This window comes from Salmo trutta, chromosome 27 (assembly GCF_901001165.1).
Source record: "Salmo trutta chromosome 27, fSalTru1.1, whole genome shotgun sequence".
NCBI classification, from domain to species: Eukaryota; Metazoa; Chordata; class Actinopteri; order Salmoniformes; family Salmonidae; genus Salmo; species Salmo trutta.
In genome coordinates this window covers 17,719,084-17,739,314 of record NC_042983.1, presented here as the reverse complement: position 1 = coordinate 17,739,314, position 20,231 = coordinate 17,719,084, and the positions used below count along the sequence as shown (strand labels likewise).

General features: G+C 42.5%; 2 protein-coding genes across 2 annotated transcripts; both read left to right on the top strand.

Moving 5' to 3' along the window:
• The first annotated feature begins 182 nt into the window (after positions 1-182).
• gtf2h3 (general transcription factor IIH, polypeptide 3) lies at positions 183-4,226 on the top strand. Its single transcript, XM_029717023.1, has 13 exons — positions 183-272; positions 623-702; positions 806-912; positions 1,037-1,182; positions 1,295-1,357; positions 2,405-2,434; positions 2,566-2,594; positions 2,685-2,759; positions 2,843-2,896; positions 2,977-3,045; positions 3,138-3,273; positions 3,371-3,407; positions 3,530-4,226. The coding sequence occupies exons 1-13, from the start codon at positions 257-259 to the stop codon at positions 3,597-3,599; spliced, it is 912 nt and encodes a 303-aa protein (XP_029572883.1). The 5' UTR covers positions 183-256; the 3' UTR covers positions 3,600-4,226.
• Positions 4,227-13,786: 9,560 nt separating this feature from the next.
• Positions 13,787-18,868, top strand: psmd9 (proteasome 26S subunit, non-ATPase 9). The gene is made up of 6 exons (XM_029717018.1): positions 13,787-14,012; positions 14,270-14,369; positions 14,546-14,739; positions 14,886-14,987; positions 15,153-15,241; positions 18,667-18,868. The coding sequence occupies exons 1-6, from the start codon at positions 13,887-13,889 to the stop codon at positions 18,692-18,694; spliced, it is 639 nt and encodes a 212-aa protein (XP_029572878.1). The 5' UTR covers positions 13,787-13,886; the 3' UTR covers positions 18,695-18,868.
• The last annotated feature ends 1,363 nt before the right edge of the window (positions 18,869-20,231 follow it).

The window sequence follows — 20,231 nt, the reverse complement described above, 5'->3', positions numbered from 1 at the left end:
ATGTAAGCTTCAATGGGATAGAGACGTCCCAATTGCACGGTCCTTTTTCTCAGTCCGAGCTCATTTTTCCCCGAGTTCCAAGTTGTCGTCAACGCTCGGAAGTCAAAGATTTTCCAGTTCCCAGGTGTTTTAAACGCGGCATAAATATCAGACGTCGCAATTTGATGATGTACAACTCATTTCTTATTGGTTGTTTTAGGGAGAAATGGGCAGGTCTTTAGTTTGGGTACGCTGGAGGAGTTAGCAATGTTAACTTATGGTGATGGCGTCGGGTAAGTGAATTCACCATAATAGAGATTTAACCATAATAAACCATCATTTCAAACAATAATGAATATGTTAAAACATTGCATGTGTAACATATATATATATATATATATATGTAGTGAAAACATTGGCTTACAAGCTTGCTGGCATTGAATGAGTTTTATGAAGGAATGACATAGCTGGCTAGCTAGCTAACATTGGCTAGTTTGTGCTAATCACTAGCTAGCTAGCAATTAGTAACGTTGGTGTAGTACTAATCACTGATATAAAATGAATGCATGAGAAAAGTCATAAGTTAGTTATTGTCATAACAACAATAGCCACCTGTCAAGCTAACTTCTGTGTTTGTCTGCAGAGGATGAAGTAAGTCTTCTGGTCATTGTTGTGGATGTCAATCCCATATGGTGGGGTCAGCAAGCTAATCGAGAACCTCAGGTATTTAACTATTATTAATTGTGCAATTGTCTACAGAGTTAGCCTCTACTTGAAATAATACATTAGACTGAGATATGCTTGATTTGTCTTTCTCCTCTCTTAGTTCACCCTTTCCAAGTGTCTGGATGCCGTCATGGTGATGGGAAACTCCCACCTGGTCATGACTAGGACCAACAAGCTGGCCATAATTGCCAGCCATTGTCAGGAAAGGTAATCAAACTTGTCAGTTGTTAGTAGATACACAGAATACTTATAAATGCTGGTTTCTGTCCTGTGATTTCGTGTTCCAATCTAATTACAAATCTCTCTCTTCCTCCCTTGTCATATGCTGCAGTCATTTTCTGTATCCTTGTAAGCTCTGGAAATCTGGAGATGGTCATGGGGATGACAATGCATCAACAAGTGGGGATGGCAAGTATGAGCTATTGTCAGTTGCCAATGACTTCATTGCAGAAGAGATCAAGAATCTCATGTCAAGAAGTAAGTGCAGAATAATTTCCCTGTGCATTGCCAAAAAATAACACAGTTAGCAGTGTTTGTCAACTCCCTTTGTGTACTCTTAGAAGATCCTCACTTTTGTTATGTTTTTCAGCTGAAGTGAAGGGAAACCAGACAGACACACTATTGGCGGGATCACTTGCTAAAGCTCTCTGCTGTATCCTTTCCATTAAAATACTTAGTCATTACAATGCATTTCCATTAGAACAGCAGCATAATCACCATCTTAGAGAAGATATGAATCAATTTCCCTGAAATTATGTTGGCCAAGGCTGCACATCAGAGTCTCTGGAATCCTTTCCCGACAACTAAAGAAAAGAACTTTCTGCGCATATGCATGATTGTCTGCTTTACTCGTTTGGCTGCCCAGAGTATAGGCTGCTCTGGTGAAGGGTGCTCATTTAATAAAGTTAGGTCAATGCTGAATCAATGTCTGCAAGATCACATAATGATAGTAGTCAACATAACAGAACCAAATATAATAGCAAAGTATAACGTTAAATTAAGAAAATGAAAATAAATAATTTATGAGATTTTAGAATGATTGTGCGGCCAAAACTCAACAGCATGCGCCACTAGACAAAATATGCGCTTTGATTGAAACAAAACACAGGTATGCTAGTTTAACACCATCTGTTCTAAATTTAGTCACCGTACATAATTCAAAACAACCCTGTAGGCTACTTTAGAACAACACTGTTGATAACTCAAGAACATCTAAATATATATCCCCATGAAAGTGATTGACGTTTCACACTTAAATAATGTATTTAATATGACCATTCGCACAATATCATAAGGGGGGAAAAATCATAAATGTGTTTTTTTGTCTTACAATAATGTTATGCTATTATATTCAGTTCTGTTGTGCAGAATACTGTCATTATGTGATTTTTGCAGACATTGATTCAGCTTTAATCCAACTTTATTAAATGAGCACCATTTGCCAGAGTTGCCTGTTTTCTGGGAAGCCGAATGAGTAGAGCAGAAACTGCGTGAAGTAGAGAATCACGCACATGCGCAGAAGCTTCAGACCTTTAGTTGTCGGGAAGAGGGCTCTAGAAAACTTTGATGCGCAGCCACTGAATTATTTTTAAATGGCTGGTTTTCTTTGGTGTTTTGTCGATTTGTAAATTATAAATAAAATCCCCGTCATACAAGCATCCAGCTCAAATTTGATGTTTCTTTTACTTTCAATATTCAGATATCCATAGAGTCGCAAAGGAGCTGGAAGGTATTCAGAGCATTTCAATTACTAGGCTAATAAAGTGTTAATAAATTCCATCAGATTTAATCTTACAATTTTGTAATGGTCATTATACAAGTCATGGTTTTCAGTCATATGTTTCCCTGCTTTTTTTTCAGCCGGACAAGAAATGAAGTCAAGGATATTGGTAAGACCTCACTGGAGTCAGTTTCACAAGGGAAGCTTACTCTTTTGGTGAGTGTGGTTTGAATATTTGTTTTGTGTTTTTGCGGAATAGGTCGTTAAAGCAGCGGAAGACTGTGCCTTGCAATACATGAACTTCATGAATGTGATCTTCGCTGCCCAGAAGCAGGTAAAATTACTTTCTTCTCAGCTTTCGCTTTCTTTAGCATGTGTTTAATAAAGAAACTGTGCCTCTATTTTGTCTTGTTACAGAGCATCCTAATAGACGCCTGTGTGTTAGACTCGGACTCAGGTCTCCTCCAACAGGCAAGTTTTGATTGCTTTATCATATAGATGTGCACAAACATTTTCAGGTTCACCATTTTCTACTGCATTTGTCTTAACAGGCCTGTGACATAACTGGAGGATTGTACTTGAAGATACCACAGAAGATTGCCTTGGCACAGTATCTTCTGGTGAGGATAAAAATGATATCAGAGATAAACATTGATTAGCTTTTATGTCTTATGTTTTGTGTGACATTGGTTACATTCTCTTTTACCTGTAGTGGGTATTCCTGCCAGACTCTGACCAACGCTCCCAACTGGTGCTGCCACCTCCTGTACATGTGGATTACAGAGCAGCATGCTTTTGCCACAGAAACCTCATTGAGATTGGTTATGTCTGCTCAGTGTGTTTGTCAAGTGAGTTATATTTTGTTTTTTCATTGTATAAAAGTTGTGAACATTTGCAGTTGTATAATGATTTAATTTCTAATGAACAAACCCTATTCTATTGAAGTATTCTGCAACTTCAGTCCCATCTGCACAACATGCGAGTGAGTACTACAGACCTTTACTCTTGTTGTAATAGACATTAGGGGAAGTAGAAACGGGTGGTAATTATTTTTTGTTTCTGTGAAAATGTGTTTAGTCATCTTCAAATGCCTTTTCCTTGTAGGACTGCCTTCAAAATTCCGTTGCCCCAGGTGGTGAAGTCAAAGAAGAAGAAACTCAAGCCATCAACGTGACATGCAAATTAATACTGTACATGGACCTTTGTAATTGGAAAGTTTTATTTAAAGATTACCACGGTTTTCTTTTGGTAAGGTATTACTGTATTATCACCCTCCTTGGTAAACCTCAGGTTATGTCAAGTGGAAATATTGGTTTAGGCCGGGGATGGTCACTAATACACAGAGGGCTTGTGTGGGTGCAGGTTTTTGTTTCAGGCAAGCAGTAACACACCTGATTTGAACTAATCAAAATAACAAAGGAACAAAAGCCTGCACCACACCACTACAACAGAGTTGGCCACCAATGGTTTAGGAAGCGCTAATGCTTGATTCATGACATGTCGGAACTAGGAAACTCAGACATGTTTGACTTGGAAACGATAATACCCGAGTTTCCCACTCAGACAGTATCAGAATAAACCAATGGGAAGCTCTACACAAATAACATAGGTACATTTTTACTCTGAGGTTCCGAGTTTCCGTCATGAATCCAGCATATGGCTCTGGGTTTATGATCACAAAAGATAATGGCTACAATTTGTTTTAAAAAAAATGTTACATCTCACCATTTGTACATGCATGTTTTTGATACTTTTAAATACAGAATTTGTTCATCAATAAATCTGGCCTAATATTCCTTAATATGAATTTCTCTACATTTTTGCATCCACTCATACCAACATTCTGAGTTGTTTCTTTTTTTACAATACCCTCTTACCATTTGTGGAATGAAAACTAATTCCATAAAGATTAAATAAAATGTTTTTCCTGGTGTCATTGGTCGTCACTAGTTACCGCGGTGGTCATCAGCCAGGCAGCTGATTATTACCCCTTAATACCATGGTACTATCATGGTTTTTGGTCACTATCCTAGGCAGGAAAATACCATGGTATTTCCTGACATGGTCATTTTTTGTACTGCCATGACAGGAAAATATGGTATTTGCACCAGTACCTTTGTGTGTGTGTATATACACAAAAGTATGTGGACACCGCTTCAAATTAGTAGATTCGGCTATTTCAGCCACACCTGTAAATGACAGGTGTATAAAATCGAACACACAGCCATGCAATCTCCAAAGCCAAACATTGGCAGTAGAATGGCCTTACTGAAGAGCTCAGTGACTTTAAACGTGGCACCATTATAGGATGCCACCTTTCCAACAAGTCAGATTTCTGCTGTGCTAGAGCTGCCCCGGTCAACTGTAAGTGATGTTATTGTGGAAACATCCAGGGGCAACAACGGCTCAGCCACGAAGTGGTAGGCCACACAAGCTCACAGAGCGGGAACACCGAGTGCTGAAGCGAGTAAAAATCGTCAACACGTTCTACCAAGTTCCAAACTGCCTCTGGAAGCAACATCAGCACAAGAACTGTTAGTCTGGAGCTTCATGAAATGGGCTTCCATGGCCGAATAGCCTCGCACAAGCCTAAGGATCACCATGCGCAAAGCATCGGCTGGAGTGGTATAAAGCTCGCCGCCATTGGATGCTGGATTTGTGGAAACGTGTTATCTGGAGTGATGATTCATGCTTCACCATCTGGTAGTCCGACGGACAAATCTGGGTTTGGCGGATGCCAGTAGAATGCTACCTGTCCCAGTGCTTAGGGCCAACTGTAAAGTTTAGTGGAGGAGGAATAATGGTCTGGGGCTGTTTTTCATGGTTCTGGCTAGGCCCATTAGTTCCAGTGAAAGGAAATCTTAACGCTACAGCCTACAATGATTCTAGATGATTATTTGCTTCCAACTTTGTGGCAACAGTTTGGGGATTGCCCTTTCCTGTTTCACCATAACAATGCCCCCATGTACAAAGCGAGGTCCATACAGAAATGGTTTGTCAAGATCGGTGTGGAAGAACTTTACTGGCCTGCACTGAGTCCTGACTTCAACCCCATCGAATACCTTCAGGATGAATTGGAACGCTGACTGTGTGCCAGGCCTAATCGCCCAACATCAGTTCCCGACCTCACTAATGCTCTTGTGGCTGAATGGAAGCAAGCAATGTTCCAACATCGAGTGGAAAGCCTTTCCAGAAGCAAATCAAACCACCTCTGTGAAACAAGTACTTCCGGGTCATGGATTTCTGGGATTCTTCAGAATAAGAGTCACGTTCTGTATATTTTGTAAATGAATAATTAGGGTGAAAATGATGGAAAGGTACAGAATTAGCAATATATTTTAAACTAGTTATCATACAAAGAATAATCAAAGTATTCTATGAGATACTATGTAAAAAAAAAAATCCAAGCCTATTGTAGTATTTACAGCAACTTGAAGGAGTGTTATGGTAATGAGAAACATGTCAGGCACTTTTTACTGCAATAATACATGTACATAGTACTTCAATCAATCACCTGACCAAACCTACATGTACATATCACCCCAACTTCCTCGTACCGCAGTACAGTGACTCTGTATCGGTTGTCCTTGTATATACCCTCGTTATTGTTATTTTATTGCGGTACTATTTTCTTTTTATCTGTTTGTTAGTTTTCTTGCTACTGGCATGGTTAAAACTGGTTTTATGACAATCACCCAGGTGCCAATACGATATGCATTGCGGTTCTCTAAATTCTATATGTATTGTGATTTGATACTGTGATTTTATTGCGATTCGTGTTTCATACATATTGCTCACCACATGTAGAAGGACGAGAGAGAGTTTTGATCAGTCATTGAAAAAAATTGGATCCCTATTAAAAAAAGATTGACAACAAATGATGAAGGAAAAATAGTGGTGTTCTGGTGCAGGTATAGCAAGCTAGCACAAAAATATTGCAAAATTGCCAAAACTATTTATAGTCAACAATAATAGTTCTGTGAGCTTGTGTGGCCTACCACTTCGCGGCTGAGGCGTTGTTGCTCCTAAACGTTTCCACTTCACAATAACAGTACTTACAGTTGACCAGGGCAGTAACTGAGCTCTTCTGTAAATCCATTCCACTGGCAATGTTTGTCTATGGAGATGGCATGGCGGTGTGCTCGATTTTTGTACATCTGTCAGTAACAGGTGTTGCTGAAATAGCCAAATCTAGTAATTTGAAGGGGTGTCCACCTACTTTTGTATATGTAGAGTATTTCTTGGTAAACTAATTTGAACAGCTTGCGTTCTTTCTCTGAGTCTGGTCTGTATTTGTAATGTATTCGATGACTAGGTTTTGAATTTGGGTAGCCTCTTCGCTCCGGGACGTTACACAGTTATCCAGTGGTGAAGAGGCTAGATTTTGGTAGCTGAAGTGGTAACGGTAGAGGGAAAACTGATGAAGTGTGACAAGTTATTTTATATTACCAGGAATGAAGACTGCTTTGCTGAACAAGAATGCATTTAGCTAAAGAATATGTTTTATTGAACTGTCAGACATGACAGTGGGGAAGTCTCTCTCAGGCAGCTACATGGTGGATAATGGTACACCACAGTGGAGTGTGATTAGTCCTCTGTTGTTCTCAATCATGATCAATGATGTTTACTCTCAGGTACAGCCGGATATTGGGAGGTCGTTATTTGCAGATGATGGGGCCTTATGGAAGAGAGGAAGAAATGTGCCATATACTGTATAGTCAGGAAGGTACAGGAAGCAATATGAGGTAGAGTGGTGGACATTAATGTGGGGATTCAGGTTCTCTGTAGAGAAAACTCAGTCAATGCTATTTACCAGGAGGAAGGTGTGAGATGAGGTATGCTTGAGGTTATATGGGAGAAACTTGGAGAGCGAGGGGGCCTTCAGGTTCCTTGAGGTATACTTTGATACTAGAATGACCTGGGCAGAACACATTGAGAGTGTGGTGGGAAAGGTACTAAAGGTGATGCACTCTATCTGACAGGGAAGGATTGTGGGGCTGGGCGTGCCTCATTGAAGACCATATATGTTGCAGTGATCCGATCTGTAATAGACTATGGAAGTATAGCGTATGGTTCGGCAGCCCGGACATCATTGGAAAGGCTAGATGTCATACAGGGACAAGGACTCAGAATATGTATTTTGGACGTCCCCAGTGGCTGCACTACAGGTGGAGATGGGGGAAATGCCATTGCATATTAGGAGACAGCAGCTGACAATTCATTATTGGGTAAGCCTACAGAGACATGGTTATCTCAGGGATTTTACAGGCATTTTACAGGCATGCTGGGAACATGAGCGAAGACAGAACACAAGCTTTGGGTGGGTGGGTAATACCCAGGCGAAGGAGATGGGACTGTATGGAAGGGAGTTTAGTCCAATGGTAGCTATCCCTGTGAATCCACCATGGCTACTCCCACCTCCAGTAGTTGTTCTAGAAGTGTTGGAGAGACTACAGAAAGGTAAAGAGGCTGTTGATCCATCTGATTTGTTTAAGAAAAGTATTGATACTGTGTATCAGAATTTTGTGGCCATTTACACAGATGGTTCAAAAGATCCAAGGACAGGACGTACTAGGTCAGCATTTGTAGTGCAGGAATGTGGGGTGAGAGTCAGGAAACGTATTACAGATCATCTGGCTTTATATACGGCTGAGATGATGGCCATTCTGTTGGCCTTGCAGTGGTTGGAGTAAGTTAAGCTAGAAACCCATGGCAGGAGTAAACAAATGGGTATACAGTTAATATTTACATGGGTCCCAGCTCATGTGGGAGTGGAGGGGAACGAGGCTGTTGATGTACTGGCTAAACAAGCACTTAGAAGTGGGGATGTTGTAGTTTCAATGAGCAAGGCAGAGGCAAAAAGCATGATATGAACAGTGATGGTGGAGAAATGGCAGGAGCAGTGGAATAGAGATACTAAGGGCAGGCATTTATTTCAAGTACAGAGGAAAGTTGGGGAGGCGAGAACGGCAGGAAGGGACAGAAGAGAGGAGGCTATATTTACAAGATCAAGGGTGGGACACAGCCAGTTGAATAAGACCTTACATGTGATAGGAAAGCATCCAACAGGAAAATGTGAGTATTGCCAGGAAACAGAGACCGTGGAGCATGTATGAAACACTGTCACCACCGATAAATCCACTATAATTGAGAATTTCAATAAGCATTTTTCTACGGCTTGTCAGACTTTCCACCTTGCTACCCCTACCCCGGTCAACAGCCCTGCACTCCCCACAGCAACTTGCCCAAGCCTCCCCCATTTCTCCTTCACCCAAATCCAGATAGCTGATGTTCTGAAAGAGCTGCAAAATCTGGACCCCTACAAATCAGCCAGGCTAGACAATCTGGAAATTATCTAAAATTATCTGCCGAAATTGTTGCAACTCCTATCACTTGCCTGTTCAACCTCTCTTTCGTATCGTCTGAGATTCCCAAAGATTGGAATGCTGCCGCGGTCATCCCCCTCTTCAAAGACACTCTAGACCCATACTCCTACCCTGCCTTTCTAAGGTCTTCGAAAGCCAAGTTAACAAACAGATTACCGACCATTTCGAATCCCACCGTACCTTCTCCGCTATGCAATCTGGTTTCAGAGCTGGTCATGGGTGCACCTCAGCCACGCTCAAGGTCCTAAATGATGACTGTGCAGCTGTATTCATCGACCTGGCCAAGACTTTCGACTCTGTCAATCACCACATTCTTATTGGCAGACTCAACAGCCTTGATTTCTCAAATGATTGCCTTGCCTGGTTCACCAACTACTTCTCTGATAGAGTTCAATGTGTCAAATCGGAGGGCCTTCTGGACCTCTGGTAGTCTCTATGGGGGTGCCACAGGGTTCCATTCTCGGGCCGACTCTCTTCTCTGTATACATCAATGATGTCGCTCTTGCTACTGGTGATTCTCTGATCCAGCTCTACACAGACGACACCAGTCTTTTTTCTTACCCCTTTTTCTCCCCAATTTTGTGGTATCCAATTGGTAGTAGTTACAGTCTTGTCTCATCGCTGCAACTCCCGTACGGACTCGGGAGAGGCGAAGGTCGAGAGCCATGCGTCCTCCGAAACACAACCCAACCAAGCCACACTGCTTCTTGACACAATGCACATCCAACCCGGAAGCCAGCCGCACCAATGTGTTGGAGGAAACACAGTGCACCTGGTGACCTGGTCAGCGTGCACTGCACCCGGCCCGCCACAGGAGTTGCTAGTGCGTGATGAGACAAGGATATCCCTGACGGCCAAACCCTCCCTAACCCAGACGACGCTGGGCCAATTGTGCGTTGCTCCATGGACCTCCCGGTCGCGGCCCGGCTGCGACAGAGCCTAGGCTCGAACCCAGAGTCTCTGGTGGCACAGCTAGCACTGCAATGCAGTGCCTTAGACCACTGCGCCCACCCGGGAGGCCCCCAGACAACACCATTCTGTATACTTCTGGCCCTTCTTTAGACACTGTGTTAACTAACCTCCAGACGAGCTTCAATGCCATACAACTCTCCATCCGTGGCCTCCAACTGCTCTTAAATGCAAGTAAAACTAAATGCATGCTCTTCAACCGATCACTGCCCGCACCTGCCCGCCCGTCCAGCATCACTACTCTGGACGGCTCCGACTTAGAATATATGGATAACTACAAATACCTAGGTGTCTGGTTAGACTGTAAACTCTCCTTCCAGACTCACATTAAGCATCTCCAATCCAAAATTAAATCTAGAATCGGCTTCCTATTTTGCAACAAAGCATCCTTCACTCATGCTGCCAAACATACCCTCTTAAAACTGACCATCCTACCGATCCTCGACTTCGGCGATGTCATTTATAAAATAGCCTCCAACACTCTACTCAACAAATTGGATGCAGTCTGTCACAGTGCCATCCGTTTTGTCACCAAAGCCCCATATACTACCCACCACTGCGACTTGTATGCTCTCGTTGGCTGGCCCTCGCTTCATACTCGTCGCCAAATCCACTGGCTCCAGGTCATCTACAAGTCTCTGCTAGGTAAAGCCCCGCCTTATCTCAGCTCACTGGTCAACATAGCAGCACCCATCCGTAGCACGCGCTCCAGCAGGTATATCTCACTGGTCACCCCCAAAGCCAATTCCTCCTTTGCCCGCCTTTCCTTCCAGTTCTCTGCTGCCAATGACTGGAACGAACTGCAAAAATCACTGAAGCTGGAGACTCATATCTCCCTCACTAGCTTTAAGCACCAGCTGTCAGAGCAGCTCACAGATCACTGCACCTGTACATAGCCCATCTGTAAACAGCCCATCCAACTACCTCATCCCCATACTGTATTTATTTATCTTGCTCCTTTGCACCCCAGTATCTCTACTTGCACATTCATCGTCTGCACATCTACCATTCCAGTGTTTAATTGCTGTATTGTATTTTCTTCCCCACCATGGCCTATTTATTGCCTTAACTCCCTTATCTTACCTTGAAAAAGCCGAATCTTGACCCAGAAATTATAAAAAACTATCGGCCTATATCGAATCTTCCATTCCTCTCAAAAATTTTAGAAAAAGTTGTTGCGCAGCAACTCACTGCCTTCCTGAAGACAAACAATGTATACGAAACGCTTCAGTCTGGTTTTAGACCCCATCATAGCACTGAGACTGCACTTGTGAAGGTGGTAAATGACCTTTTAATGACGTCAGACCGAGGCTCTGCATCTGTCCTCATGCTCCTAGATCTTAGTGCCGCTTTTGATACCATCGATCACCACATTCTTTTGGAGAGATTGGAAACCCAAATTGGTCTACATGGACAAGTTCTGGCCTGGTTTAGATCTTATCTGTCGGAAAGATATCAGTTTGTCTCTGTGAATGGTTCGTCCTCTGACAAATCAATTGTAAATTTCGGTGTTCCTCAAGGTTCCGTTCTAGGACCACTATTGTTTTCACTATATATTTTACCTCTTGGGGATGTCATTCGAAAACATAATGTTAAATTTCACTGCTATGCGGACGACACACAGCTGTACATTTCAATGAAACATGGTGAAGCCCCAAAATTGCTCTCGCTAGAAGCCTGTGTTTCAGACATAAGGAAGTGGATGGCTGCAAATTTTCTACTTTTAAACTCGGACAAAACAGAGATGCTTGTCCTAGGTCCCAAGAAACAAAGAGATCTTCTGTTGAATCTGACAATTAATCTGGATGGTTGTACAGTCGTCTCAAATAAAACTGTGAAGGACCTCGGCGTTACTCTGGACCCTGATCTCTCTTTTGAAGAACATATCAAGACTGCTTCAAGGACAGCTTTTTTCCATCTACGTAACATTGCAAAAATCAGAAACTTTCTGTCCAAAAATGACGCAGAAAAATTAATCCATGCTTTTGTTACTTCTAGGCTCGACTACTGCAATGCTCTACTTTCCGGCTACCCGGATAAAGCACTAAACAAACTTCAGTTAGTGCTAAATACGGCTGCTAGAATCCTGACTAGAACCAAAAAATTTGATCATATTACTCCAGTGCTAGCTTCCCTACACTGGCTTCCTGTTAAGGCAAGGGCTGATTTCAAGGTTTTACTGCTAACCTACAAAGCATTACATGGGCTTGCTCCTACCTATCTTTCCGATTTGGTCCTGCCGTACATACCTACACGTACGCTACGGTCACAAGACGCAGGCCTCCTAATTGTCCCTAGAATTTCTAAGCAAACGGCTGGAGGTAGGGCTTTCTCCTATAGAGCTCCATTTTTATGGAATGGTCTGCCTACCCATGTGAGAGACGCAGACTCAGTCTCAACCTTTAAGTCTTTACTGAAGACTTATCTCTTCAGTAGGTCCTATGATTAAGTATAGTCTGGCCCAGGAGTGTGAAGGTGAACGGAAAGGCTGGAGCAACGAACCGCCCTTGCTGTCTCTGCCTTGTCGGTTCCCCTCTTCCCACTGGGATTCTCTGCCTCTAACCCTTTTACAGGGGCTGAGTCACTGACTTACTGGTGTTCTTCCATGCCGTCCATGGGAGGGGTGCGTCACTTGAGTAGGTTGAGCCACTGACGTGGTCTTCCTGTCTGGGTTGGCGCCCCCCCCTTGGGTTGTGCCGTGGCGGACATCTTTGTGGGCTATACTCGGCCTTGTCTTCGGACGGTAAGTTGGTGGTTGTAGATATCCCTCTAGTGGTGTGGGGGCTGTGCTTTGGCAAAGTGGGTGGGGTTATATCCGGCCTGTTTGGCCCTGTCCGGGGGTATCATCGGATGGGGCCACAGTGTCTTCTGATCCCTCCTGTCTCAGCCTCCAGTATTTATGCTGCAGTAGTTTATGTGTCGGGGGGCTAGGGTCAGTCTGTTACATCTGGAGTATTCTCTTGTCTTATCCGGTGTCCTGTGTGAATGTAAATATGCTCTCTCTAATTCTCTTTCTTTCTTTCTTTCTCTCGGAGGACCTGAGCCCTAGGACTACCTGGCATGATGACTCCTTGCTGTCCCCAGTCCACCTGGCCATGCTGCTGCTCCAGTTTCAACTGTTCTGCCTGCGGCTACGGAACCCTGACCTGTTCACCGGACGTGCTTGTTGCACCCTCGACAATTACTATGATTATTATTATTTGACCATGCTGGTCATTTACGAACATTTTAACATCTTGACTATGTTCTGTTATAATATCCACCCGGCACAGCCAGAAGAGGACTGGCCACCCCTCATAGCCTGGTTCCTCTCTAGGTTTCTTCCTAGGTTTTTGGCCTTTCTCAGGAGTTTTTCCTAGGGAGTTTTTCCCAGCCACCGTGCTTCTTTCACATGCATTGCTTGCTGTTTGGGGTTTTAGGCTGGGTTTCTGTACAGCACTTTGAGATTTCAGCTGATGTACGAAGGGCTATATAAATAAATTTGATTTGATTTGATTTGATTTGATTTGATTTGATTTGCACATACTGTATATAGACATTTTGTTTTCTTTTTTTCTACATTATTGACTGTATGTTTTGTTTATTCCATGTGTAACTCTGTCTTGTTGTATGTGTCGAACTGCTATGCTTTATCTTGGCCAGGTTGCAGTTCCAAATGAGAACTTGTTCTCAACTAGCCTACCTGGTTAAATAAAGGTATAAGATATGTATTTTTTTTTTAATGTAGATACAGTGTGGACATTATTGGAGGGAAAGAGAGAGGATGAGATTTCGTATGAGGGAGAAGGGGATACAGGAAATTAGTTTAAAGAGTATATTGAGTAGAACGCCATTAGATATAGTCTTAAATATTTTTGTTATCTTTTTTTAGAGCAACGGGGCTGACAGGTTGGATTTAGTTTCTCCCTGTCTCTTGCCCTCACTCCGGTACAGTAGGTGGCGGTAATGCACCATAACATTGGATGCCAACCGCCGATAAACCCCACCGAAGAAGAAGAATAAACCGGAAATAGCGACCGGGCCTAAGAATTTTTACTTGTGTGACTTGTTTTTGTTATTCACCGACTGGTAGTTGTCGTTAATGAGTTTCCGGACGAGAGAGAATCATGAAGATGACGGAGGAAAACAACGATGGAAATTCGACAATAACAATGGAAGATGTCCAAAGTCTTATAAAAAAGAAAGACACTATTGAAGAACAAATCAAAGCTTACTACGACGTTTTGGAAGATGTAAGTTGGTAACGTTAAATGGATACGTTGTTTGTTTACATTTTGGACCAGCTGACGTTAGCGAGCTAACGCTAGCTTGCGAGCTCAAATGTGGTGTTTTTCCAATATGTTGTAGCTAATTTACGTCAATCAATGCTAGCTTTATTCAGTCTGTATTATCTAACGTTAGAAACAACGTGTGTGTGCGTGTTGTGAGGCTATTATATGACGCAAGAAATATGATTCCCCTTCAATAATTTGTATGTGTTCTCTTTTAGCAAGAGGTTGGAATGGAAGGTCCTTTGGTTGATGCAGAGGGATTCCCTCGCGCAGATGTTAATGTCTACCAGATCAGAACAGCAAGGCACAGTATTTCTTGTAAGAGAGCTTGTAGCACTGCTATGCAATATAACATGTTTTAACTGACACATTACTTGACATCAGTCAGACAAACTATTTACAGTGTAGTGTGTAAGGGGTTCCATTGTTCGTGTGTGCTACTGCCTACTGTATTTTTCCCCCTGCTAACTATGGCCACCTTGTCGATGTGGCAGGTCTACAGAATGATCACAAAGCCATCATGGTGGAAATCGAGGAGGCCCTGCACAGGCTGCATGCTCTAGAGAAGGCGAAGCGCGAGCAGGACCAGGCAGAATCCCAGACTGAGTCCATGGAGCAGGAGGTCACCCTGCCCTCTCCCTTTGCCCGTGTGGATGCTGTCTCACAAGGCTCCCCTGCCTGTCAGGCTGTGAGTGTTTACAGTTTCTAGATTGACCTAAAACATATATAGAATTTGTTTACAACACAGACATTGTTATTTACTTAGTGTGTTTGTTTGGGGTTATTTAACAGTGGGGTTTTTTCAGTTGTGATACATTTGTTTTTTTCCCATAGGGCTTGCGAATTAGTGATGAAATCATAGCATTTGGATCCATCAACACAGGGAACTTCCAGAACCTGCAGAATATTGCCTCAGTGGTTCAGCATAGTGAAGGGGTATGTTAGTCTGTGACTATAATAATCTTGTTATAACCACTTGTATTTTATTGTGCCAAATGACTTAATCATTGGCAGGGAAACGTGCCATTATGACAGCAATATGAAATGCAGTCTACAGTGATAATTTACTATGCGTGACATGTTGTCTTTTCTGTTCCTTAGAAACCATTAAACGTTACAGTGATTCGAAATGGCCAGAAGACCCAAATGGGACTTACCCCACAGCGGTGGTCGGGCAGAGGTTTACTGGGGTGAGTGTCCTACCTATTGAGCTAGAGATTAGACTGTTTACTATTTGATCTAACTTTACTGTGGTTCACATTTGAAATAAATGCCATGCCAAAATGCATATCATATACAGTGTCTTCAGAAAGTATTCACACCACTTGACTTTTTCCATTAAACATTTATTATTGCGATTGTGTGCCACTGGCTTACACACAATACCCCATAATGTCAAAGTGGAATTATGTTTTTATTTATATATATATATATATATATATATATATATATATATATTTTTTTTTAAATTCATTAAAAATATATATATATATATATATATATATATATATATTTTTAAATTCATTAAAAATTCAAAGCAAAAATGTCTTGCATCAAAAAGTATTCAGACCCTTTGTTAAGGCAAGCCTAAATAAGTTCAGGAGTAAAAATTGGCTAAACATGTCACATATAATAAGTTGCATGGACTCACTCTTTGTGCAATAATAGTGTTTAACATGATTTCTGAATGACTACCTCATCTCTGTACTCCACACATACAATTATCTGTAAGGTCCCTCAGTCGAGCAGTGAATTTCAAACACAGATTCAGCAACAAACACCATGGAGATTTCCCAGTGCCTTGCAAAGAAGGGCACCTATTGGCAGTGGTGGAAAAAGTACCCAACTGTCATACTGAGTAAAAGTAAAGCTACCTTTTATAGAAAATGACCTGAAGTAAAAGTGAAAGCCGCCCAGTAAAATTCTACTTGGGTTAAAGTTTTAAAGTATTTGGTTTAAAATATACTTAAGTATCAAAAGTAAAAGTATAAATTATTTAAAATTCCTTATATTAAGCAAACCAGATGGCACCATTTTCTTGTTTTTCTTTTATTTACAGAAAGCAAGGGGCACTCTCCAACATTCAGACATCATTTACAAATGAAACATGTGTGTTTTAATGAGTCCGCCAGATCAGAGGCAGTAGGGATGACCAGGGATGTGCTGTTGATAAGTGAGGGAATTGGACTATTTTCATGTCCTACTAAGCGTTCAAGATGTATCGAGTACTTTTGGGTATCACGGAAAATGTATGGAGTAAAAAGTACAATATTTTCTTTTAAGGAATGTAGTAAAGTAAAAGTAGTCAAAAATATAAATAGTAGAGTACAGATACCACTGCTTATTGGTAGATGGGTAAAAAAAACAAACAGACATTGAAATCCCTTTGAGCATGGTGAAGTTATTAATTACTCTTTGGATGATGTATCAATACACCCAGTCCTTACAAAGATACAGGAATCCTTTCTAACTCAGTTGTCGGGGAGAGGAAGGAAACCACTCAGGGATTTCACCATTAGGACGTTGGTGACTATAAAACAGTTGCAGAGTTTAATGTCTGTAATAGGAGAACTGAGGATGGATTAACAACATTGTAGTTACTGCACAATACTAACCAAATGACAGAGTTAAAAGAACATTCATTCTGTTTGCAATAAGGCACTAAAATAAAACTGCAAAAATGTGGCAAAGAATGTATCTTTATGTCCTGAATACAAAGCGTTATGTTTGGGGCAAACACGACACATCACTTAGTACAACTCTTCGTACTTTCAGGCATGGGGTGTGAATACTGCGTTTTCAATAAATGTGCAAAAATGTCTAAAAACATATTTTAATTTTGTCATTATGGGGTATTGTGTATAGATGGGTGAGAGAGAAAAAATATTTAATCTATTTAGAATTCAGGCTGTAACACAAGAAACTGTGGACTAAGTCAAGGGGTATGAATACTTTCTGAAGGCACTATAATTCATCACCTGAGATATTTATTTTAGTCATAGTAGTTTATAAACCATTTTACATGTAGGCCATACTTGGCAGCTAAAAGCTGAATTGCAGTACACACAAGTAAACAAATCTCAGACTGCTTGAAAAGCAAAACAAACATCAAATAAAAATATGAATGACATGAGTATAGGTCTAGACCACAAAGTTCTGAATACTTTAAGCCTCTGACACATGGAGCGACAGTCAATAGCACAAGGCTTGAGCAGAGGGAGGTGCAGGTGGCCAACAGAAGGAGCTGAGCAGCCGGATCAGGTCGTCTGGGGGTTGGCAGGTAGCTCAAGGCGTCTCGACGTCCGTGCCTTCTCTGTAGATGTAGGACACCTGTGGAACGAGATGTCGTTTGTATTATTATATTTTCAAAAAAGTACCTTTTCTCCCCAATTTCGTGGTATCCAATTGGTAGTAGTTACAGTCTTGTCTCATCGCTGCAACTCCCGTACGGACTCGGGAGAGGCGAAGGTCGAGAGCCATGCGTCCTCCGAAACACAACCCAACCAAGCTGCACTGCTTCTTGACACAATGCCCATTGAACCCGGGAAGCCAGCCGCACCAATGTGTCGGAGGAAACACCGTACACCTGGCGACCGTGTCAGCATGCACTGCGCCCGGCCCGCCACTGGAGTCGCTAGTGCGCGATGAAACAAGGATATCCCTGCCGGCAAACCCTCCCCTAACCCGGACGATGATGGGCCAATTGTGTGCCGCCCCATGGGCCTCCCGGTCACAGCCGGGCTGCGACAGAGCCTGGGCTCGAACCCAGAATCTCTAGTGGCACCACTGTGCCACTCGGGAGGCCCTTGTATTTTATCTCCCCATGCTCTCACTCAGGATACAGTCCACTCATAACTTTGGACGAATACTCTTGAGATATGAATTCCTCACTGCCACTTCGCCACTGAATTGTAGTCCCCCTCTTCAATCAAGGAGACCATAGAAACCGCCCAATGTAGGCCAATGTATTCCAATCAAAACCGCTAGCTGGCATTGTTAGCTAAATTATAATTAATCATGTATTTCATTTCTATAGTGCTTTTCATAGAATCTCAAACCGCTTCAAGAGCAAAAAACAAGCAATATTATATGACAGGTCAACTAATAGACGCCAAGTCTTTGAAAGCTGCGTCCTGGAGAGATGGAGAGGGTCAGTTTATGGCTTGAGCGGAGGGAGCTGGTCAGAGGATGGTAGATGATGGTGATTGTGTCTGCTGATGATCTTGTAGAGGGCAAGTCTGAGAACCAGCCTGACTTTTATAGCCATTGGACATAGCTACTAGACTTCTCCTCTTCCATTCTGTGTAGCACCCACTTGGTTGATGCTCCAGCAGATCTGGTTGCCAGAAAGCTCACCACACAGTTTAGAATAGTAGCCAGTCGTCCTCATTACGAGCCCTCTGCCTCAGCACTGCTGTATTCCTTGATCTCCAATTCCTCTCACACTTCAGGTGACTCCTCAAATGAGCTAGCTATCTTGAAAAGCTGGTTTGCCATTAATTCTTGGGCAGGATTTTATTTTATCCAGACTAAATCTATACTAATTTGGCTAGCCAGCACCGTGACAACTGTAGAAGATAAACTATTGACTTCTTATTAATTGTTTTCCCAACAGATGTAACATTGTGCCCATCCACAGATGATAAGGACCATGTGACCAGCAAGATCGTAAGGGTTCAACTTTACCACCAGCCTTACTCTGTTATGCCACTGGATGGCTATGAGTAAAGGAATTGTTTGAGCCCATTAATTAGAAGACTGACATTTTCAATTGATTCAATGTCAACTTAATGTTCTAATAAAAAGTATTAACGTTATTTTCTTTGTGCGTTTACATATTGCTTTCAGTGTGATTTTTTTAAAATATTTATTTTTATTTTTTATTTTTATAAATATTCGTCTGACATTTCCAGTTGCCCAACTCCTCACCTGATGTAACAGCTAAAAAAATAAAAACATTTGACAAATTTTTGATATTAGAGACATTTACAATTTCCACAAAGCCTAAGCAATTTAGCTTGGGGAGCCATTGTAATTTTTCTGGTTTCAGGCAAAGTTACTCAACAATAGGCGGCATGTAGCCTAGTGGTTAGAGCATTGGGCCGGTAACCCGAAAAGTTGCTGGATTGAATCCCTGAGCTGAGCTGACAATCCCCGAGCTGACAAGGTAAAAATCTGTCGTTCTGCCTCTGAACAAGGCTGTTAACCCACTGTTCCCTGGTAGGCCGTTAACTGACATGCCTAGTTAAATAAAGGCAATTCTTTATACACTGCTCAAAAAAATAAAGGGAACACTTAAACAACACAATGTAACTCCAAGTCAATCACACTTCTGTGAAATCCAACTGTCCACTTAGGAAGCAACACTGATTGACAATGAATTTCACATGCTGTTGTGCAAATGGAATAGACAACAGGTGGAAATTATAGGCAATTAGCAAGACCCCCAATAAAGGAGTGGTTCTGCAGGTGGGGACCACAGCCCACTTCTCAGTTCCTATGCTTCCTGGCTGATGTTTTGGTCACTTTTGAATGCTGGCGGTGCTTTCACTCTAGTGGTAGCATGAGATGGAGTCTACAACCCACACAAGTGGGGCAGGTAGTGCAGCTCATCCAGGATGGCACATCAATGCGAGCTGTGGCAAGAAGGTGTCTGTCAGCGTAGTGTCCAGAGCATGGAGGCGCTACCAGGAGACAGGCCAGTACATCAGGAGACGTGGAGGAGGCCGTAGGAGGGCAACAACCCAGCAGCAGGACCGCTACCTCCGCCTTTGTGCAAGGAGGAGCAGGAGGAGCACTGCCAGAGCCCTGCAAAATGACCTCCAGCAGGCCACAAATGTGCATGTGTCTGCTCAAACGGTCAGAAACAGACTCCATGAGGGTGGTATGAGGGCCCGACGTCCACAGGTGGGGGTTGTGCTTACAGCCCAACACCGTGCAGGACGTTTGGCATTTGCCAGAGAACACCAAGATTGGCAAATTCGACACTGGCGCCCTGTGCTCTTCACAGATGAAAGCAGGTTCACACTGAGCACATGTGACAGACGTGACAGAGTCTGGAGACGCCGTGGAGAACGTTCTGCTGCCTGCAACATCCTCCAGCATGACCGGTTTGGCGGTGGGTCAGTCATGGTGTGGGGTGGCATTTCTTTGGGGGGCCGCACAGCCCTCCATGTGCTC